We start from the raw sequence: 23,673 nt of genomic DNA on the forward strand, positions 1-23,673 counted from the left end.
GTAGAGGAAAGGTATGTGGTATAAAACAGGTATATGAAGGTAGAAAGGTGGTATGTGGAGATATCGAGGTATTTGAGAGGTATGTGAACGTATACAGAGGTATACAGAGGTAGAAGAAAAGTATAAAAGAGGTACATGTAGGTGGAAAAAAGGTATGTGGAATTATAGGAGAGATTATTGAAATTATTGAGATATACGAAGATAGAGGAAAGGTATATGAGGTATATGCAGGTAGAAAACAGGTTAATAGAGATATGGGAAGAGTAGTTCAAATGTACCGACCTGGCCTGAGCGACGCAATACCTACTTAGCATGGTCGGGATGTATCGCTGAGAACTAGGATGAAGCTTCAGAGGTCGAGGCTGGATATACGGGGGGAGATACGAAAAAATAAATCAGAAGGGGGAAGAATGTTTTGCCTATCTTACCCGGGATCCATGCGCACAAAATCTTGGACGCTGAGCTTGCCGGGGGCGGGGCCGCCCGCAGTTTTCGACGTCTGCCTCGACAGCATCGAACCCGATTTCCGTTTGACGTTTGACAGGGGCGGCCTCCGCTGCCCCCCCGACGACGCCGACGCCGACGTCTCGGCCAGGAACAACAACCTATCGCGGATGTGCTGGATCTCATCGCGGGACATCGTACCGCGTCTCGTCGTTATTTCCGGCCGAGCGTCGCGACGCCCCGGCTCACTTCCGGCGCGACGCCGGCATCGCTGCCGGTCCTGACGCGACGACCGTTGCCGATGAGAGCCGAACCCAGAGGGCGGGCGTGTTACATCGCGGCGAATTCATCTGCAAAACAATATAGTTTTTTGAAAAAGTTGGTTTTATAAATATTGATGGTAAATTTCAAATGCAAAAAAAAACAAAATTATAAAAACAGAGGTATCCAAAAAATTTTAGGGAAAATACAATTGATATTTAAAAATATATATTTTTTATATTTAAAACTGTTTTGGTTAGTCTTTAATTTTAATATCATGCAGAAAAATAGATTAGTAAATGTATATAAAAATTTGCTTTGGGAAAAGAAATAAGCAAAAAAAATTTTTTTTGGTGGATATTGGTTTGATACCAAATTTCGATTGGGAAAATCCATTTTTTGAAGTTTCCATTGAATGTTTAAGGATAAAATTTAAAAAAATATATTGAAATTACGGAAACATTAAAAAAAATTATTTTGATTAACTTAATCAAAATCAAAAAATTTTTGTTGAATGTTTGTTGTGGCAAAAAAAGAAAAAACAAATGCGCACAAGAAGAGAATTGTGAAAAAAATTTAGTTAAAAGAAAAAAATCTCAGACAATTTGTTTTGATTCATATTAAAATTAAAAAATGAAAAAAATGGTTTTTGGAGAAAAAAAAATTAAATTTTCTGTTTAGTGTCTAAAAAAACAAAAAAATATGTACTAAAAAAATTAGGAAGAAAAAATATTGGAATTTTATTTACAATTCTGGAGAAACATTTCCTTTTAACGTTTGTTTTGACTATCCAAAAACATTAAAAAAAAAAATGGTAAAAATCGGTCTTGGAAAAAGTTTTTATAAATTTAGGAAAAAATAATACAAAATGAACATAAGGAATGAACATTTTAGAAAAACAAATGAAAACAAAAAAAAAATGGGGGAAAAATATAGCTGACAAAAATACTCCTTTTTAATTGGACAAGTAATTGTATAAATTCATAAAAAATATCAAGAAACATTTTATGAAAAATAAAAAAATAGAAAACATTTCTTTCAGATTTTTTTTTTGAAAAAAATGTTTTTGGGTATTTCTATTGAATGTTTAGAAAAATGAATCATTTAGAAAAATTCATATATTCAAAAAAAATTAGGAAAAAGAATTATTGAAATTATTTTTATAATTTTAGGAAAACATTGTTTGATACATTTGTTTGAACTAGCTATAAACATTTATTTTTTTTAGCGCTAAAAAATAAATGCCCAAAAATTTTGGGAAAAAATTACTCTTTTTTATTTTTTTTATGAACAAATGATTGAGATATATTCCCAAAAAATATCGAGAAACATTTTATTAAATATAAAAAAATGGAAAACATTTCTTTTAGTTTTTTTTTAATTCATTTTTTTTTAGAAATTGAGACGTTATTGGATTTTTCTATTAAATATTTAGAAAAATTAATCACTTCATATATTTAAAATAATTTTAGGAAAAAGATTTATTGTAATTATTTTTATAATTTTAGGAAAACATTGTTTGATACATTTTTTTTTTACAAAACTTCTGGATTCCTCCAGCGTCGGTTTTTGCTTAGTCGAAATTGCTGACGTTTCGCGAATTATCCTGTTGGCTTCTTCAGAGCTTGACTGAAACTGGTCAGAAACAGTTGGAAGTTTCTTTGAAAAATTGTTTGATACATTTTATTGAACTAGCTATAAAGATTTTTTTTAACGCCAAAAAATAAATGCCCAAAAATTTTGGGAAAAAATGTACAGTTTTAAAAGATTCTCTTTTTTATTTTTTCCTTATGCACAATCTGTGGTTAAAAAAATGAAAAAAAAACCTTCAGATTTATTTTGAAAAAAATGTGGTTCCGAAACTTTTTTTAGAAATTTTAAAAAAATATTTTCGGACATTGTTATTGAATGTTTAGGAAAAAAAAACACTTTAAAAAATTAATGCATTTAAAAGATTTAACACATTTGTCTAAATTATCTAAAAACATGTTTTTAAAAAAACGTTATGTTAAATGTTAAAAAAAAACATTTTCGAAAATTGTTTTTGGTAAAAATATCAGAAACGAACGAAAACTTTGGACAAAATCTTTTTCGTTAGTTTTGGTTAATTTAATTTTACTAAAAATATCCGGGGAAATTTTATTGAAAGTAGCAAACTGAAAAAAACAAAATTTGTCAGGATTTATTTTGAGAAAATTTGGTGCTAGAATCTTTTTAAGAAATACGGAAAAATACATTTTTCGAAAATTGCTATTAAATGAAAATTTTTTTATATACTTGTTTTAACTATCAAAAAGCATATTTTTTTAAATGTTTTCCAAAATGTTTTTAGTAACGAACGAATGAACGGAACGAACATTTTAGAAAAATAAATGATCCAACAAATTTTAGAAATTGAAATTTTTCTTTGGAAAACGAATATTTTTAATTTTTTTGCCGAAAAGTCCACGTAAACTTCGAGCATTTTCCCGAAATGATAGTAACAAAACACGAAGCTTCTACACACACACACATACACAGAGTCAGAGGCACGCGATTCCGAAACTACCGACGATTCATCTAACAAAACGGCGTCAGATATGGGCGGCGAGCGGCGTTAAAACAATACCTTTGTTGTAACCTGGGGGAAGGGAGGGTGGGGCGAAAAAAAAAAATGCAACCGCCCCCGCTCCAAACTGAAATTTCCCTTTACATCCGCGCCAGTTTCGGGACAGGCTGAAAGTTTCTTTTGTGCGCGAGCGTGTGTGTGGGTGTGTGTAAAAGTCCGGCTGCGATCGGAATCTGCTGAAGCGTCGGGATTATTAGGGAATACTTCAAATTTTTGGATTGGATGACGCACGTCGCTGGATAATAACCATTTTCAAAAAATTCTTACAAAACAAAAAATGAAAAAAAAATTAATCAAATATCAAAAAATCTAAAAAATAATAAAATCAAAACTATATCAAGTTAAATTTCGATGTAAAGTATATTAACAACAAAAAATTGTTGTGACTTGTTTCTCAAAAATTCTGCTATGTTCTTCAGAAATTTTGACCTAAGTCAGAAATTCCGACGTGTTTCTGACTTAAGTCAAAAATTCCGACATGTATTGCAAAAATTTCCAGCGCTTTCGTGAAATCTAAACTCAAAGGTTTTTCTACAAAACGTGAAGCAGAGACAGTTGGTATACTTCCACCAGAAATATAGTGCTTTTCCAACCGACCGCGTGATTAACTTTGAATAATGTTTATTACCCGTGACCATCCCAGGACCGTTCTAGGAATTTATCTTACTACACTAACAACAGGGATATAAGTATGTTTTCAATCTTTTACCCCGAGCAATTCTTGAAACATTACATTTCTCCATAGTATCATTATTAATATACAAAATATTAAATATAATTATAATAAAGTATCACTTAAAAAATCCTTCGTTTTTCACATTTAGACCAACTTTGTACTGATATTTTGGGTACCTCTTGCCGAATTACTTTTATGGTACTATCACTAAATTTTGGTGCAGTGTTATTTATTCTTATATGCGATTTCAACTGAGACCAAATCATCTTAATGGGACAAATTCAATTAAAACAAAAAATGTTCAGATTTTGACAGTTTTTGATGCTTTTTAACAGCTGTTTCGGCAACAAACTTATTATAATATTTAAACGTCACATCCGCAGAAACCAAGACGGTATACTTTGAGACATACTATACGACAGTTAACGATGGCGGGTAATTTTAGAAAAATCGCCTGAAAGGATAGGTGGTAAATTTTTTAATGAAATTTGGCCCTGTTTAAAAAAAAACATCTGACACCACCGCGGAATCACGTTTAGCAGGTATCCTCTTTTTTCAATTCCAGCCGAATGTAGGTCGGTGTTTTATCGGGACGCTTTTGCGCAAAAATTAAATTATTGGCAAACCGTTGACCGTATACAAACACTAATACACGCGCGTGCCGCTCTAGATAGCTCTATATATATAAATAGAGCAGGGAGCGGCAAAAGGATTCTTGCAAAGTCACTTAGTACTAATACGATTTTATTTTACTTAAATAAACGTAACGTAATATTTAATTTTTATATCTGTTAAGCACAGTAAATCTCCGTCCGTGATGCAAAACCGAAACGACATATTTCGAGACATACCATACCCAAGTTAACGATTAAAATTGAATCGCTCATTTCAAAAACCAAATAAGTCAAAGAATTAAACTTTTCAGGAATCAAACAAACCACATTACTCGAATAATAATTTCTTTATCATACATTTATTTTTGTTATTTAAAAATGCTATGATATTTGAATAAATTTTTTGATAAACGGGTTTTGGAAATATTATTTTTTACGATATATAATTTAAAAAAATATTCGGGACATATGTGGTTTCTGCACGAAGTGGAAACTCAAAACTACGTTTAATTTACAAAAATGTCAGGGTTTTTAAGGCACATAATCGAATTCTTGGTCACACTCAACATTTGGGTCTTCATCGGCCAGTTCAGCAGTCGGCCAATCGAAAATTTTCTCATAAAATGGCATTTGATATTTTCGATTTTCTTAGGGTTTAGAGGAACATTTCCATTCTGGTAAGCCTGTAGAACTGGCAAAGAAATAGGAACCGATTTATTCCTGGATAATTGAAAAGTGTTTGCTTAAACCATCAATGAAAGTTTGTGAAGTGGCTGCACCTTTTTTGCTTTGATCATGTTGAAATGCCATAAAAGTGAACCTTTTTAATTTTTCTTTCTGCAACATCAAAATCTTGGTCATCGGGCAAGAAGGAGTGTCCCCTTATTGGAAAAAAATGTGTTATTTTTGAATATCTGCTTATGTCTCTCAAAGTCCAGAGAAATCTGATCATTGTATAGTTCTTGTTCTGTCCCGGACAGAGAAAAGGTATAGCTCGTGCACATCATCATTCAAGAAGGTCTCCAGAAAATGAAGGAGCATTGAGCACACTTCATTTGCTCCTTTATATCCTAATCCCTCATGGTAGACGTAAAACACAGTTCCATTTTATCTTAAGATTTTTTATGTCATAACAATTCACCCACAGTTGTCTTAGGTAAAACATTACCTGTAACGAGACTGCATGACGTCAAAAATGAAACTTTTGTGCTCTTCTTTTGTGAATAGTCTCTTAAATACTGGGAACATCAGTGGCCCAATTGTGTAGATTGAAAAATGGTTAATTGTTTACTCGGTCAACAGAGTGGATACACGAAATACTCGTGCATTATTTGTATGTGGGACGGTAGAGCAAAGCAACGTCATTGGAATAAAGATGTTTGACTTGTGAGAGATTCTTTAACTGTCGGTAAAGCCAATGTAATAAGAGAACCATTGGTGAGCAGAGACAAAATGATACTCCCACCATTACATATTACGTTAGGAATGATCAAGCAATTTGTAAAAGCATTAGACAAGGACGGAAACTGTTTTAGTTACATTTGTAGAAAATTTCCTAAGCTGAGCTAAGTTGAAATGTGGAATATTTGATGGTCCTCAAATGATGAACGACTCAGATGTTATCAAAGTTATGACTCTTCCAAAAAGTAAAGCTCGGGAAAGTTTTGTGTTGGTAGTCGAAAATTTCCTAGGTAGTCTTAAAGCACCAAATTATGAAGAAATTGTACAAAATATGCTGAGAAATTTTCAGAATCGAGAAGCAAATATGAGTATCAAGTTACACTATCTTCGCAATCATCTAGATAAATTCCCGGATAATTTAGGGAATTATAGTGAAGAACAGGGGGAGCGATTCCACCGGGATCTAAAAATGATGGAATGGATCAGGGTAGCTGGGATTGTCACATGATGGCAGATTACTGCTGATCTTAAGAGTTATAAAAGAAAAGCTAATAAAAGACGTTTTATGGAAATAAAGTATGTTTTGAACATTTTTTTCTCTATTTACTTCAATGTTTGTAAATCTTTCAAAATAAAACTAATATTTTTTAATTTTTTTTTAATTAAAATGAAAATAAGGATTTTGCTAAAATTGAGAGCAAGTCTTACAAAATCATTGATAGTTTAATGAATTGTGAGCATAAATATATAGTAATTTAGTCTCATATCCAGGGCAACAAAACCACTGTATACCAGTGTTATCAGGTTTGAATGAACCTCTCTCACCAAGTCTTCTGAGTATGTTGATGAATGTCTTAGGAGATTGAACGTTTGTTTCTATTGGGATAAGCCTCGATACAAAGCCGTCGTCCTCTTTCGTAGCAAAAAAGCACATCGCGATATTGAATATTCCTGACGGGCCATCACAGTAGCGGTTGGACAATAAGCTCTTTTAATAGAAACAAATTTTTAACGGATCGTGACAATGACTTTTTCAAATCTCCGGTAAAATTCGCCTCAAAACGAGAGTAACAATTTTCAAGGGTTTGTGTTTCTGTCCTATTTTGCAATGTCAGTCTAAATAAATAAAATACAGGGGAAATAGAAAAAATATGTTCCAGATAAAGTGCCCTCTAGCGACAGATTTCTGAAACAGTTTCATTTTGTAACGACGACTTTTACTATGGGTAAAATACCAGCCTATTTCGTTGAGAATTAGGCACACTGCGTTAAAAATAAAATTAAACAAAAAGAAATTTGGAAAAATATTACGATTTCGGATTTTTGTTACACGACTTACTACCATTGTTTTATCACCCTGTATATGATGAAACATTTCATAAAAGGAAATACGGACAGTATATTGGGGATGACTACTCCTCACTGACGATTGGTTCTCTAGGCAAATTTCCACCCCCACCCCCTACCCACGAAAACCGATTCTGGGGCAACAAGTTAAATGTTCCGGAGGTCCTTCACCCTCGCTCAGCTTCCCCCCCACCCCCCGAAGCACCTACCACGGGCGCTGATCTCGGGGGCCCCTTTCAGCCCCCTAGGCGACCTCCGCCGCCTCGAGCGACGCGCCTTCGTCCCATTGTTCCTCGATATACGGTCCTCTCTCTTTCTTTTCGTATTTTCTTCTTCTTCTTTTTTTTCCCGTCTAGCTGTGGAATTCCGCGCGATCTATCTAGGCGAACGCACGCACACACACGTGAGAATCGCGGACGCACACGTGAGAAAAAAAAATGTCCGCGAAGCAGCGTCCCGATCCTTCTCTACGGTCACCGTAACACTGTCGATCTCGTTGTCTGAAAACCGCGCCGATCCAGAAGCAGATGGCGCCACCGCGAACCTCTGGAACACAGGGGCGAAGAGGTGCTGAAAGGAAAAGACACCCCCCCCCCCAACCCCTACTCAAAGCTCCGCCGCGATGGTTAATTGTCTAATGGTAACATTTTTCTCGAATTAACCATGGCCGCGTTCGGAGGCGGGAAAGAAATATCACATGGAATAACAACTGATATCTTGAAAAAAGATACAACTCCTTCAAGCTGTAAAAGGATGTTTCCCAAAATTAAATATTTTAACGTTTCTCTCTTTCTTTAACTTGCAGGTGCCAAGTCATAAGTTGGGCAAAGTAGCTAACAGCCCTACGATTTTACCAATAAAACCATATAATAAGTTGCCTTCGTCCGTCAAACAGATACTGCCTGTCCATTTATTTAAGCAAAAATCAAAACTCATTTTAAATAAGAACGTTTTTTTATTCTATCGATGAATACTTTGATTGTAATAATGCCGATCTCTCAGTGTGATATACTTTGTGTGTTTTTTTTTCTTTAGTTGATGTATGCTTGTACGTATCTGTTTTTAAAGTTTGTATTTTAGTGTTCTAATGTATTTTTTTTACTTGTTGACATTATCCGATACTTTCGTTAAAAGTCTCGGGCTTAAGTTTATTAAAAAAATGGAAGTCATTCGAACCTAACCTAGTCGCATTAAGACGGAAGAAATCGGGTCTGAGGTTGTCTCTATTCCGTGTTTTATAGGGGTGCCCTTCAAGGTAAGCGTAAACTGGACAATTTCGATCCGACATCCTCTCGGTATTTGAGGTTTGCGATTATTCTATTTACCCTGCAAACCGAAGACTCTTGCTGCAATTTATCAGACTAAGGTTCCTGGAGGTATTATGGCCCACCATAATAACCTCGGGATATCTGACGGACCATGGAGTATATCCTAGGGATATACTGTTTCAATTAGGGGATATCCTTAAGACGTCTCAAGGATCTAGGATGTTACTAATTGGAACGTGCACAGTATATCCGATACATATACCCGTAGGATGTTTCTTAGGACATGCTAAGGATTAATCTATTGGGTATGGTTTGTCATCACTGGATTAACAGGAAATATTTAATCTTTAATTTTGCTTTTGATGGTAAAAGTGAAGGACTGCCGAATCAAACCTTGAAAACACATTGTACACATAACCGAATTTTTTTCTATTGTAGATATGAAAAAAATGTAGGTGAATAATATATCAAAAATATAGAACAACCTAACCTAGAATATCTTAAATATAGAGAACATACCATATCTTGAACTACACTCTAAAAGAGAGAACAAGCCTTAAAAATAGAGAAAACGTTTTCACGAATTAAAGCAACCATTTTAATGTTAAAATATGATTGGTCAGCAGGGGACGTAATGACTATCTTGAATTTTCAAATCCGCCAGATGAAGTTTTCTGGCAATTAAGTCAAAAAAGCAAACAAAATAACCAAGCAAATAAACAATAAAATGTTTATCATTAACCAAAGGCTCAAAAAATAGTTTGATTTTGAGAAAAAACAAACCCTTGTAAGTTGTTGCTAATTCCTTATTATGTCGAATTTGCCAATTAGCTTTGAGTTGTATTAATTTTCCCAAAATCCAACTTTTTTTAGCATTAAGTTATACTATTTACAAATCTTCTGGAATCTTCGCTGACGTTTCGCCCATCATCATGTTGGCTTCTTCAGAGCTTAACTGAAACTGGCTGGTATTCTCGGATTTTTCGCTGGTAGAACAATTGATTTGCATCTCCAATATTCTCGGAATAACCACCATGCGGCGCAACAATCCGATTTAACTGATTTTTTGAGATTGTTAAATTTGGGGAAACAGAATACAGATTGTTAGCCGTCGTCCTTCGTTGGTCTTACTGGGACAACCTGTACAATGAATACCTGAAGACATACGGCTATCATTGAAAAGAGGAAAAAACGACGACTACAGAAAATAGGATAGGCCGAGCAGTTGAAAAAATATGTCCGAACGAGACTTTGGACCAGAACCGAAGACAATAGAAACTGTTAGAACCATGGAATATATTTTATATTTAAAAATTCAATATATAGATATCAAAACAAAAAATAAAACGCGGACAACAGAATGAGAATATCCTCTGAACGCGCACAGCTTCCCGCTGGATTATCTACAGTTTAAAGACAGACGCCGGCGTCCCGCGTCACTTCGCCTATATACAATATAATTAACCGGATATTTTTGTTCACCGCCTACCCCTATACCCGTCCACGCTCGATTTACCCCGTTTCTAAAATAAATCTCGTTACAATGCGGGTTATAAATAACGGCGCTCGATGGCGACAAAAACGTAACCGGAAAATTACCCACATTACGCCGTTTAAACGTTTCGATCGACTCGTAGAAAACGCGAAACCTGTGCGCTCTCTGGCGACAGTCGATGACGTCATCCGCCGCCGCCTTGCGTTAATAAGCGCGCTCGAACTGTGTCTGTGGTCCGTGTCGCGTGGTGCGCGTACCGACCGTCCGTCCGACGGATCTGTGCGTTCGCGGCCGTCTTGCGTTGCAGTCAGCTGCGGTCAGCTGTTCACATTTTGCGCTCACGTTTGTTGTTACGATGGCTGCGGGTTGTTGTGGTACCAAAAAGCAAAAACTGAACAATTCGACCGTGACGGTGTCGTCGTGCAATGGTACCTCGCCAGCCCCGACCAGCGGAATGATAAACAGCTGCGTGGTGACGACGGGTGGTGGAATGGTGGCCTTGCCCGAGATGTGTTTCTTTTGTTTCGACGTGCTCTATTGTCACCTGTATAATCTGGCGCCGCCGAAAACGCCGTCGTTTAGCAACGACGCATAGTAAGTAGAGACGCTCTCGATTTGTGCTAAGGAAAAAATATTCCGCACAGGTCATTCAACCCGAGGCGCGCTGGTCAGTTTTTCTTTGTGTACGTGTCCCGTCCCCGTCCGTCGCGCGCCCTCCCACTTGATTCCCGAAAATCGCATTCCGATAATAAAACGTTGATTTTTTCCCACGCGCTTCGCTTATATTTCAGCTCTCGCCTCGTTCGGCTAGCGTATTTGATCGATTAATTACGCGTTTTTTTTTGTGTGTTTTTCCTATTAAAATAAATAACGGTTGCCACGCTTTTTCTCTTAAATTCGCTTTCCTTTGCGGGACAAAGACGTCACGTGGCGCGGACTACCAAAACGATCGCCGCCGTCCTTCGGGCAGAGAATAACGCGGTCTTTACGCTCTTCGTGCAGTGCTACCAACGTAATTAACAGAAGATTTTGAGTCATAATTTGTCTAAAACTATTTCACTCGCGCAAACAAGAACCTAACCCTGCTTATTTTCGAACGAGTTTGTTTTTAGTTATTTTTAGTTAAATATATTGATTCAGATGAAAATGGGGAAATACATAGGGAAAATTGGAGACGGAGACACCGAATGTTTTAAAACTTTTGGACCATAGTTTTTCCAAAAATATATATTGTTAGAGTTCCGTCATAATTTGTGCTTAGGGTTTATCTGTATCTGAGCAAATCTCGCTTCATTGTCAATTCTCATTGTGTTTTGGATGTCGCTATGATAAAAGTATTAAAAAGTAGCCGTACGAATTCATTACTTACTATAATGTAGTCATCAAAGCATGTCTCTCTACATGTAGATTTCCAAGCCCTTTAATCGCTTGTTCTTTGATTTTGAACCTACACCGACTTTTTTTTTTCATAGCTGGTCCATTTTTTCCCATCCACAGAATGACAAAAACAGCTCCAATCTGCATTCTGTCAATATAAAAAAAAAGATATTAAAAAAAAAAGTCAATTAGAAACCCAAAACAATTATATCTCATTACCTTTTGCTTTTTTCTCTGAGCTGCCCGCCGTAGCGGGAACATCAGAAAAATAAATGTTAGCAAATAGACAAAAGACAATATCATTTTATTAACTAACTGTTTACTAAAATTATATTCGTCAATTTTTCTTTAAACTGAATATATGTTTTAAAAATACACCGCTAAAAGAAAACACTAATTGTAATTAACGAATCGTTTTGTCTGTCTAGATACAGCGGTTAGCCTAACCTAAAATTATGGCACTAATGATGCGTATGCGGGTTGACGCAGAAGCAACCTAACCTCGAAAATGGCCTACAATAGATCGCTAAATAAGGTTACAAATTGCAGTCCCCTGTTTGTGACGTGGAAAATCGGCAAGGACAAGCGTTTGCGCGGCTGCATCGGCACGTTCAACGCGATGAATCTGCAGTCCGGACTCAGGGAGTACGCCATCACCAGCGCGTTCAAGGACTCCCGGTTCAGCCCCATAACGCGCGACGAGTTTCCTAAGCTGAGCGTCTCGGTGTCGATACTGAGACACTTCGAAGATGGCGACGACTACCTCGACTGGGAGGTAGGCATACATGGCATAAGGATCGAGTTCGTCAATGAAAAGGGCAACAAGAGAACCGCCACTTATCTACCCGAAGTGGCTTCGGAACAAGGTAAGTCGGCGCCTAGATCTTTTTGATATAAAATATTGGCTCCCCTGTACATTTTATGGCAAAATTATAATATAGCTTTTTGAATAACATTAAGTTTGAATACATTTTAATTATATTTCCAAAATTTAACGTCAAGCTGGACTATAAAAGTTGGTTTACAATAAGTACATGCCCATCTGCTATCACACATTCAAAATAAGCTAAGTATGCATGTATATCATTGTTTTTTTAGGATTAAACTCGTACTCCGTTCTTAAGACCTCCTTGTCCCTTAAACCGGGCATTTTATTTAAAGGACGGTTTAAGCAGCAAAAAAGCTTCAGTGACCGACAATAAATTTGACCCTCAAGTCCTTTATTATTAATTATTAACAATTATAATAAATTTTTAGGTAAATGTTCAAACAACCCTCCCTTAACAGTTAAACAATAATTCATTTCTGATCCTACAGAAAGGCGGCGAGAGGTCAGGTGACTCCCTAACCATACGGGAATTATGGGCGGGACCTCCATCCGTTTGGTATCAGATCTTCTTCTAGTGCTGATTCAATTGTAGAAATTCCCGTCGTTGTTCGCTTTGTCCATAACTTTGCTTTTCGTGTTTATAGGAAAAATATTTTTGTTTTTCTCCGTATGCAGTAAAATGTTTAAATATTTTGATAATAATGCTTTTTAATTTAACAATAAATTATTGAAATCGAATGTATGGTTTTAGCAGGAAAATAAACTAAGACTCTAAGACTGTTTCTTGCATAATACCACTTAATTATGGTTACTTTTTCTTCAATCGAGTAACGCATATTTAACCTTAATTAAAGTCCGTTTAATAACAATCACAAATAAAAACATTATTACTGTCCCGATTTTTCATGTTGTCATTGTCAAAATTTTACTAGTGTTTGGTTTGTTACCTAAACTATGAAAATGTTCTAATTTTAACATAATGTTTTATGAAATACCTGAAGATCAGCTCATTAAAATTTAGTCAACTCGGCACACGAGTTAATCATTCAAAAAGTCATATTACAACTTTTGCTATGAAATGTACGGGGCAGCCACGTTTAAAAAAGTGTAATAGAATGTTTGTTTTTTTTGATAAAGGATTTGTAGTTGGAAATTAGTATGGAGACTTTTAATCATTTCTACTCGAAATTATTTGGTCTTGATTCAACAAAATATTTTAGATTTTTTAAAAATGGGGGGAAAAAAAGTTGGTAATTGCAAATTCTAATTTCTAAAAGTGCTGTAACAAAAAAATACGAAAGTGTGCGATGATACAAAGTTCATGTTTTTTTTTAGAACTGATAGATTAATAATTTTATTTGTCACTGCAATTTAATTAGTAAAAATTCTGCAGAACAATGATTTCAAATATGCGGTCAAGTTAGGGAGAAATACGTAATTGTACTTGAATGACCATCCCAATGGCCAGATCTAAACCCCATTGAACATCTGGGGATGCCTATTCGAATGCAATTCCAATTATAAAGATCAAGGAACAAAAATTGATTAGATAAATAAACGTTTCCGCACTTCTTTCCGGTTTTTATTTGAAACTTCCTTCAAAATTCTTTAATACATTGCACAATGACCAAATACCGGTAGTTATTATACGTGATTATTACGGAAATGGTACTATAATTTGCAGAAATTGATTTGCTCGTGATATTAAAAAGTTTCCATACATCTTCCACCATCGCATATTGTACTAATGAAAAGACGTCTAGGTTGGGACCGCCTCCAGACGATAGACTCTCTTCTGCGCAAGGGGGGCTATAAATCGGCGATCTCAGGCGACGTCCGTCGCACAATCAAATTGACCCGTTACCAGAGCGAGAAAATAACCGTGACCTACCAAGACTACATGAACCACTGGAACAACCAGCGATGCTAGCAGATAGGGTGGGGGCAACCGGCCGTGCCGGTGCCCCCACAGAATCATTCGACTCACCTTCACGTAAGTTGCGCGCGCATCAAACCAGACCTTAAAATCCCTCGGAGACAAAGAAGAATTTTAACATATTTAGATTGCAATCGTGAACACTTCAAACCCCTTCGTTCATGTTTACGTGTGCAATTTTTTATTTTATGCACCTAATATTTTGTGTGGATAATTTTTAAAATTTTATTCGTAAAATAATTCCGGGAAAACAATTCTTGTTCGTGTGTGGTAAATCCGGATTTGTTTCGTTAATTTTTTATACATTTTCTAGCTATGTTGAATGCTGAATGAATTATGCCAAAGTAATCCAGTTTTCGGAGAAATTTGCTTTTATTGCAGAAAGCACCATTTAGGTATAATAATAATAATAAAACTTTTTATTAGTGTTCAAAAAGTGACTTTTAAGTTTTATCCGTACGACCTACATTTTGTTGTAAACGTCTAATGTGCCAACGAACGTAAAACACCCGGTATATTGGATATTTATGGTGGCATAAAATGGGAAGCGCCCTCGTTAAATATGAATTATGCACCGCCGCTGACGTCACGTGACAGTGTTCCATTCTGACATTACTCTGAGGGATTAGCCGTTTCCGCGAACGTTTTACAAAACTTCTGGATTCCTCCTGCGTCCGTTTTTGTTGAGCCGAACTTGCCGACGTTTCGCTTCGTTTGGCTTCTTCAGCGCTTGATTGAAACTGGCTCGCATTTTACTCTGTGCCTGGTTATATGTTGTTTGAGGGGGGGCGGAGCTAAATGAGGGGATCGGTAAAACCTGAGTCTCTCTTAAGATTGTTAGGTTGGTTATAGATTTCTATAGACTCTCGGATTTTTCCTTGGTAGGATTGTGTCTTAGTCTTACGACTCTTTCATGTTCTTTGAACCTAGTTGATATTTTTCGTCCGGTCTCTCCAATATATTCTTTGCCGCTGGAATGCTGTAAACTCCTGGCATCTCAAATGGAATTTTGTCTTTGACGGTGTTGACAAGTGCTAAATTTGGTCTTGACGTTATATTTCTTTAGAACTTTTGATATGTGGTCAGTCCCTTTGAATGTAAGGAAGGACAACAACAGTGACCTCATTGCTATTGGAAGGTTGTGGTGAAGTGTATTTTGTGATGGAACGCTTAATATCTTTAATGTGGAAATTATTGGAGAGAAGAGCAGAGGTAAGGTGTTTTAATTCTGGGTTGAATGACTCGGGCTGAGATAGTTTTACGGTACTGTAAACAAGAGAGTTGATAAAAGATGATCTTTGTGCCGGATCGGGCACATTGACCCAATGTTTGGTCTGATTTTCTACTGATAAGAATATCTAAGAATGGGTGGTTGTTATTAGTTTCTATTTCAATGGCAAAACGTAGGTTAGGGTGTATAGAGTTGAAATGTCTAAGAAAATCTACTACTGACACATCACTTTTGTTTACAGAGCAGTAAAACTATCTCAGCCCGAGTCGCTGAACCCAGAATTAAAACACCTCACCTCTGCTCTTCGCTCTAATAATTTCCACATTAAAGATATTAAGCGTTCCATCACAAAATACACTTCACCACAACCTTCAGATATGAATGAGCTCGAAAGCAATCCTACACTTGCCACTGTTGTCCATTCTTACATTCAAAGCACCACTGACCATATATCAAAAGTTCTAAAGACATATAACGTCAAAACCAGATTTACCATTTGTCCAAAAATCTCTTTTACAGTCTACAGCATTCCATGCATGCGCGGCAAAGAATACATTAGAGAAACCGGGCGAAAAATATCAACTAGCCCCAAAGAACATGAAAGAGCCTTAAGACATAAAATTTTATTCGACAAAACTAAAATTCTTGCATGTAATCAATGTTTCTACCAACGAAAAATCCGGGAGTCTATAGAAATCTATAAGCAACCTAAGAACCTTAACCGCGACTATTGGAATCAGTCGTCCGAGACAGTGTTTACGCCCCAAATTTAGCTCCGCCCCCCTCAAACAATATATAAGCAGGTACAAAGTAAAATACGAGCCAGTTTCAGTCAAGCCCTGAAGAAGCCGAACAGGATGATTGGCGAAACGTCGGCAAGTTCGACGTAGGAGGAATCCAGAAGTATTACAGTGGCCTGTGGAAGTGTCTTTGAAAAACTAATAAGTACGATTTGCAGCCATTTTCCCATACGGTGCATCGTCTGCCGTCCGCTTTCGTGGTCGTGCAGCCTCAGCCGCCACCCGTGCCACTGCCACCTCCGTTGTTCGGTTCGCACACGACATCCTCTTACGTGTTGCCCGCCCCCGTATGGTGGCCCGCCCACCACCGTTGTACCGCCGGCGTCGACTACTCGACGCTGTCGCCCATCGTCACCGACCCGCCATTTTACGGTACCACCACCACTCACAACACACAATATTTCGCTAAATACAAGTGACCCATGCGGTGCCTTATGTGGTTATGTTATTGTTCCAAGCGATAGGTTCTCTATCGGTTCTTCGGGAGATCTCGGCTATCCGCGGCGTCGGCTTCGGGTGTTTTCGCATTTCCCCGCCCCCGAATCGGATAATCGTTAGATAAATCGCGATATTACACATAATACTTCCGGAATGCTGATAGAGAGAAAAAAACACCGTGTATGAAAGGTACAGTAAAAAAGCCAGACATGGCACTTTAGTAAGTAAATGCCATTTTAATGTTCAAAATGAAATATTTTTATTCTAAATTTAGAATTAATTCAAATGTGTGCAGTAGTCACGTGACAGCAAAATCTCATGATTATTGTACTAAAGCTTAAAAAAAAAAACTTCTAACCAATTTTTTTCACGTCACATTCATTTTTATAACAAATAATGTTTCGCGTCACACCCCAAAGCCTTAGGTTTTTGTCACACCCCAAATAAGACTATTAACAGTGAAATGGAAAATGACAAAATTGTTTTCCTCCTAGAGAATCGCAAAAAATTTCCAGTCCTGCAATGTCGTGTTCAAAGTAGGAATTTAATGGCACCTATAACTAAATTTTTGAATAAAAAGTAACACCAACTTGCTACAACGGGGCTCGGGGGGCGCAGCACACCCTCCAAGCATCGGAGGCGGAGCGAGGGCAATTGTTTTGAGGTTATGTTCGTCTGAACTCTCTTTATGCATCTGGTTTATAATAACTGAGCATTTTAGGGATCAGGGGTAATCAAAGAAACTTTCAGTCATACTAAAATTGTCAGAAATTATGAATATTCCCTGGGATTTCCCGTTAATATTGATAATAACCAAACATTTTATGGGAATAACGCGTAATACCTGGGCATTTGGTCATTAACCAAAACTCTTTTAGGGTCGATACTGGAAAAAGCAATTTAACCCATAAAAATCAATTAATTTAATAAAACGCGTCTTTTTAACAAATTGATTTTACCTTGGCTAATAGTGCGTGTAGTGTAGTTCTTCCCCTTAGCATTTTAATTCTTAATCAGCAGTTACCGCCATTATTATGACAAACAGTGCGAGCACTCAAACCTAACCTATATTTGACACGTGCTCAACATTCACAAATTTGTAGATATCAATATTAATAGAATATCTTAGATGATATCCGCGCTGGAGCCAAATAAACGAAAAATCCCACTTGAGTAATGCAGTGCAGCAAAGCTCATAAAAAATTACAGAAAAAAATCGTGAAGAGATTTCACTCAACTCGTTCGGTAAAAAATCCAATTTCTTGGGTTGGTGTACTTCTTGTTTAAAATATTTTAATATTTTTCCAAATATGAGGTTCAAATGTTGAAAACCTACAAAACTATGAGCTCCTTCCCTGTGAGTGTACTTGTGTATTCTTTATACCAGCATTCTAGGAGCACTAAATCTAAAGATAAAAAAAAGCGACGCCATTTTCTTATTCTTTTTCGATTTCGACCGGGTTACGGACCACTTGCCAATTTCCTCGCGATTTTTTCGTTTTTTTTTTTTATGTCGACATTGGATTTGTTCGAAATTTTACTCGAATCATACGATCAACCTTAATTTAATCCGTTAAAAAATTCCCGCGCAACTTCGAAAGTGTGACGTATGCTGTAGGATTTCCGTTACTTCATTATGTCCATGAAATCTCGGTCAAAAATCCGAATGCAAAATTATTCGAATACAAAAAATTGGTAGAATATTTCAAAAGGTCGAAAGTATTTTTTTCATTACAATTTCTCTGCTTAGTCGTAACAAGAAATGTAAAAAAATGGCCACAAACATTTTATGTTTAGAATATCACCGAAATTTCGGCCAACCACTTATCACTATGAACAAGTTGCCACTAAAAGAAGTTTCTTTTGGAAAAGCTTAGTAGATAAAGCGATCTTACTAACCTAGTAGTACCTAAAATTAATTAAAAGAAACTACCGGAAAATTGGAAGCATTTGAACTGTGGTTATACCGAAGAATATTAAAAATATCTTGGACACAAAGAGTGACCAAGAAGTGCTGCTAACAATGAATAAAAGGAGCGGAATTGATAGACAGCATAAAATGTCTACAAGAAATCCTTCAAAGCAAAATCAACAAGAAAAGTCATAATCGAAACAGAATGTGGTTCTGCAAGACATAATAAAAATAGTCGTGTAGATATATTATGATAATATTATATAATATTATCGCCTCTATCACTTTCACTTTTTATTTTTTATTAATCCATCTAAAAATGTCCTCCGTATTCTGTTTTCTAAACAACGTTCTAGCATGGAACTCTCTGTACCTTTCAACATCTTCCTAAGCTTCTTCACTCAGCTGTCCAATCGAACTCGTGAATTATTATTACATGATTTCAGAGCTAAAAAGACAGACTTTTTTGAAAATCTCTGCGTTTACCCCAAAGCCAGATATGATGGTTTGCAAAATATTCCGTTCTCTAACTCTCAGGTCATATTGCCATCAGATCTAGGCCTTCAAATTTTAAAAATAAATAAATACCAAATTCTGTTTTTATTTTTATTTTGGGCTACTTTTTCATGGTTTTCTTTAATTTTATTTCTTAGTAAGTTTACTTAAATACCACAAAATGAAATATTTTTGATGAATTTGTCTCCAAATCATGAAAATGTTCTTATATATTGTTTACGCATCTTCTCTTCTGTTGATAAATCGAATTTGCCGACGTTTCGTCTAGCATCGTGTTGGCTTCTTCGGAGCTTAACTTAAAACTGGCTAAAGGTACCTTAATCTCATCGCCACCCGCTGCCTCAAATCAAATCGCAGGATTTTTTTATTTAACCTTTCGTAGGATTCATCGAATAAACGGAGCTAATGAAATGAAAAGCATCTTTTTCTATTCTAGATAGTAGTCCAGTCAAATTAGTCCTTAAAATGGAAGTAAGGCCACAAAAATTCCCATAGAGCTAAAAAGTAGATCATCAGATTCTCTACACTTTTTGTCGTTGTCATTTTGGTGATATAGTGGTTCAAAGAATTGAATAAATTATTTTATTCCTAATATGCGCGTTAATGTACTTTTATGTAAATTTTTGAACGTCAAAAAGGCCTCATGACCTTGAACACAGTCATTCTTCCGTTCAATTGTTTCAAAGGTTTCAAAAAGTTTACCTTCTTTGATAAACCCTAGTACTTACTTTTTGCAAAAAAAAAACTCTGGTGTATCATTTTTAGAAGCAGGAAGAAGAATATGAAGACCTGAAGTTTCTTTTCGTCAGTTTTAATACTCCATTTGAACTTCATAAAATACTGTTAAATTCAATAGGATCACACATTTAAAAATAGCGCCAAATTCTTTGAACCGCCATATCACGGAAATGTGGTGTAAAGAAATTTTTTGTAGAGAATCGGACAATCTACAACTTTTCTTTGAACTTTTGTTGCTACAAAACTCAGCTTTTAGCGGAAAAACGCGAAAAACCTATTTTTCAACATAAAAACTTTTGCACAGGTAGGATTTACTTGTCCCTAGGGAAGGGGTCGATTGCAGTTTTTAAAATCACGCCACTTACAGCAAATGTCGACATGTATTTCTGAATAAAACTGCGCTAATGGACTTTGCCCGAAACCTCTGATTTTTGGCCGGGATTTCCCCGAAATTCGTACAGTAGTCGCATTAAATGGACGATCATTGTTCGTGAAGCGCTTAAAAATAACACTGAGGATCGTCGGTCTCATAATTTCACTAACGTAGGTGAGAGAAAAAGACTAATTTTAGTTTTTCTTCTTTGGGGGAGGGGGTCGCGACGCAAATTACCCGCGCCGACGCTCAGGTTCGTCGAGAGAGGCGTCGAAAAGATTCCAGCCACCGTTTTCGCTATTGTTTCGAACAGTAAATAACTCGTAAGACAGCTTCGGATCCGACTCGAACCTCGTACGCAAAACGAATCGATTCACAAATGGAAGGCGAACGCGAAATCTACCTCCGACACTGCCAAAAACGAACCGAAAGAGAAACGTCTGAATTATTGTGCAACATCAAAAATAAAGAAAAAAAAAACGCGAATTTTTCACTTCATTTGTGGATCGCCTGGTTGGGCGGTGGGGGAGGGGGGTTGTCGATTTTCGAATCGTGATTAAACGATTAGTTGCCTAAGATGTATACACTTTTTTTACCGTTAACATTGTCGTCCGCGCACGCGCAGCACTCCACGCGCCATCTGTGATATGGTAAATAGATGTACATATGCTATCCGAGTAGGGGAAGAACAAAAATTAGCCTGAACCGGTGCTGCGCGCGTTCACAAAGAACCGAAGGACGAAAGCGGCCACGACCGTGTAAAATTTCAAAGTTTACTTAACTCCCATTTGCGTATTATAACCACGTTACGTTCGTGATAGGACTTACTAATTTTCGACCTTTCGGAGCCGTGTATTCATTTTGTTTTGGTTCTTGATTAAATGCCGTTTGAAAATTGCTTACCTGTGTTTTATTTTCGCCAATTCCCACATCTCTTTTCGATACCGAACTCTAATGTCACTAAACTGAATTTGAGTCGGCTTTGGCCGAATGACAGCAGTCACGGACCACGGTATCAACTTTCTCGACCGCATTCACGATCAATTCGGTACCGGCTTAAGATAGCTAAAGGCACACACGGATTGATACATTGACCTTTTCTGAGTAAAACATCCCAAGTTTTAAAATAATTAGATATCGTGTGACATGGGTGCTACGTAAATTTTGAAAGTTTTCTTAACTTCATTTGCGTATTACATTACCACTAAATTATGTTTATTGACTGACTTTTAGATGCCGTGTATTCATTTTCCTTTGTACTTGTTTAAATGCCGTTTGGGAATTGTTTACCCGTGTTTTATTTTCCCGAAATACCCTTCGCTCGTACCGCGTATAACTTATTTTCGCCAATTCCCGTATCACTTTTCGATACCGAACTCTTTTAATGTCACTAACCTGTATTTAAGTTGGCTTCGGCCGCATGAGAGCAGTCACAGACCACGGTTTCAAGTTGCCCGGTCGTATTCGCAATCAATTCGTTGCCGGCTTGAGATACCTGAAGGCACATATGATTTAATACATCGAGTAAAACGACAGCAGGTTGTAAAATAATTATATTGCGTATGACATTGCGTGTCAAATTTTAAAGTTCTCTAAACTATTTGCGTATTATATTACACTTAAATTACATTCGTCGTAGGACTTACAAATTTTTGACTTTTCGAAGTTTGGAAATTGCTTATCTGTGTTTTATTTTCCCGAAATACCCTCGTCCCCATATAATGTTTTTTTTTAATTCCACATCACACCGAACATGTTTTATGTCACTAAACGGAATTTGAGTTGGCTTTGACCAAATGACAGCAGTCACGAACCACAGCATCAACTTTCACAACCGAATCGCAATCAATTCGTCACCAGCGTGAGAACACGAATTGCACATATGACGAGAAACGTCCACGTTTTTGGAGAAAAACGACGCCAAGTTATAAAAAAATATGTTGGAGGTAAAATTTAAGGATACATTTTACGAGAAGCCGCGAATTATGGCGTAATAACGTTGCTTTCGTCATGGAACTTACTAATTTTTGACTTCTAAGGCGTGTATTAATTTTGTTTTGTTTCTTTACTAAATGCCGAATTTGAATTGGCATTGTCCAAATGACAGCATTCACGGACCATACTTTCGATTATGCCGATAGCATTCACAATAAATTCGTTACGGGCAAATATGACTTGGATCGGTACTGCGTAAAATTTGAAACTTTTCCTAGCTCCCATTTTACGCATTATATTATAACTCGTGAGAACGCCGCATAATTTCTTAGCGCCATCTGTGGTGTAGTAGCAGATTTATAGAATATGCATTTTTACGCAAATTTTAAAACATTTTGCATGAAAAATGTCGAAAGTCTCATTTTTTATATATTATACTGCCCTGTCACTTGTTTGCTGTTCTTTTTGCGAAAAAGGTAAAAAAAAAATTTGGCCTGTCCAATTATGCGCTAGGAAACCCGTCGTGGACTACATCCGGGATGTCTAAATCATCATTGTATATTTAATCTTCCATTCGGTCCATTTTAACTAATTCGCAATTCTGTTTTTTCTTCTTTTTTTTAAAGAAAACTGCCACCATCAAAACTCAACCTCACTTTTCAAGCTAATAGTCGACTACTGTTTTGTGATTAAAATTCGCTTCGTAGATAAGAACTTAGCTGCTTGTTAAAATATATAATTTTCGGCTTTTGGAAGCTTTGTATTCATTTTGTTTTGGTTCTTGATCAAATATCGTTTGAGTTGTAAAGAGATTATATTGCATGTGAAATTTATGGAAACCGCGTGAAATTTCAAAGTTTACTTAACTCCGTTCGTGTAAAATATTAGAATCGCGTTACTTTCGTCATAGAACTTACAAATTTTCTACTTTTCGAAGCCGTGTTTTCATTTTGATTTGATTCTTGATTAAATGCCAATGGCAATTGTTCACCCTTGCTTTCTTTTTCTCGAAATACCATGTACAACTTATTTTCTTCATTTCCTGCATCACTTTCCATCACCAAACTCGTCAACTGGCACTAAACCGAATTTGGCCGTGGCGAAACGACAGCAGCCACAGACTATGGCATCAACTTTCCAGATCGCATTCGCAATCAATTCATCATCGGCGTGAGAAAGCTCAACGCACATATGACTGTAGTTGACTTTTTTGGAGTAAAACGACGGCAAGTTGTAAAACAAATATATTGCATATAAAATTTCAAATATACTTAACTAGGGCATACTAATTTTCAACTTTGTTGACCGCTGTCATGAAACCGAATTTGAGTTGGCCTTGGCAAAATGACAGCAGTCACGGACCGTAGCAACCACTTTTCAAATCGCATTCGCAATCAATTCGTCACCGGCGTGACAACACAAAAGAGATACAACTCGATACGTCGACGTTTTTGAAGTAAAACTACGGCAAGTT

At 36.6% G+C, this 23,673-nt stretch overlaps 2 protein-coding genes across 2 annotated transcripts in view; one reads left to right on the forward strand and one right to left on the reverse strand.

The window, feature by feature from the left end:
• The window catches only part of LOC132701359 (uncharacterized), a 165,480-nt gene extending 157,658 nt beyond the window's left edge, over positions 1 to 7,822 (reverse strand). The window contains exons 1-2 of the mRNA XM_060669196.1: positions 7,561 to 7,822; positions 429 to 794 (exon numbers count right to left, since the gene is read on the reverse strand). Of these exons, the coding sequence (XP_060525179.1) occupies positions 429 to 640 (212 nt within the window). The 5' untranslated portion in view covers positions 641 to 794; positions 7,561 to 7,822. The remainder of the gene's footprint in view (positions 1 to 428; positions 795 to 7,560) is intronic.
• Positions 7,823 to 10,408: 2,586 nt separating this feature from the next.
• Positions 10,409 to 21,532, forward strand: LOC132700885 (nuclear protein AMMECR1). The gene is made up of 4 exons (XM_060668461.1): positions 10,409 to 10,708; positions 12,041 to 12,357; positions 14,084 to 14,313; positions 16,446 to 21,532. Exons 1-3 carry the CDS (start codon positions 10,470 to 10,472, stop codon positions 14,248 to 14,250), a joined length of 723 nt encoding a protein of 240 aa, XP_060524444.1. The 5' UTR covers positions 10,409 to 10,469; the 3' UTR covers positions 14,251 to 14,313; positions 16,446 to 21,532.
• Positions 21,533 to 23,673: the final 2,141 nt, after the last annotated feature.

The sequence above is a fragment of the Cylas formicarius genome, unplaced genomic scaffold (genome assembly GCF_029955315.1).
Source record: "Cylas formicarius isolate icCylForm1 unplaced genomic scaffold, icCylForm1.1 PGA_scaffold_4__25_contigs__length_36172078, whole genome shotgun sequence".
In the NCBI taxonomy this organism is placed as follows: domain Eukaryota; kingdom Metazoa; phylum Arthropoda; class Insecta; order Coleoptera; family Brentidae; genus Cylas; species Cylas formicarius.

Coding starts and splice junctions, on each gene's coding strand:
- LOC132700885 (XM_060668461.1), top strand. CDS start 10,470: ATGGCTGCGGGTTGTTGTGGTACCAAAAAGCAAAAACTGAACAATTCG. Junction 10,709..12,040: donor TCGTTTAGCAACGACGCATA/GTAAGTAGAGAC, acceptor TACAAATTGCAG/TCCCCTGTTTGTGACGTGGA. Junction 12,358..14,083: donor CGAAGTGGCTTCGGAACAAG/GTAAGTCGGCGC, acceptor AAAGACGTCTAG/GTTGGGACCGCCTCCAGACG.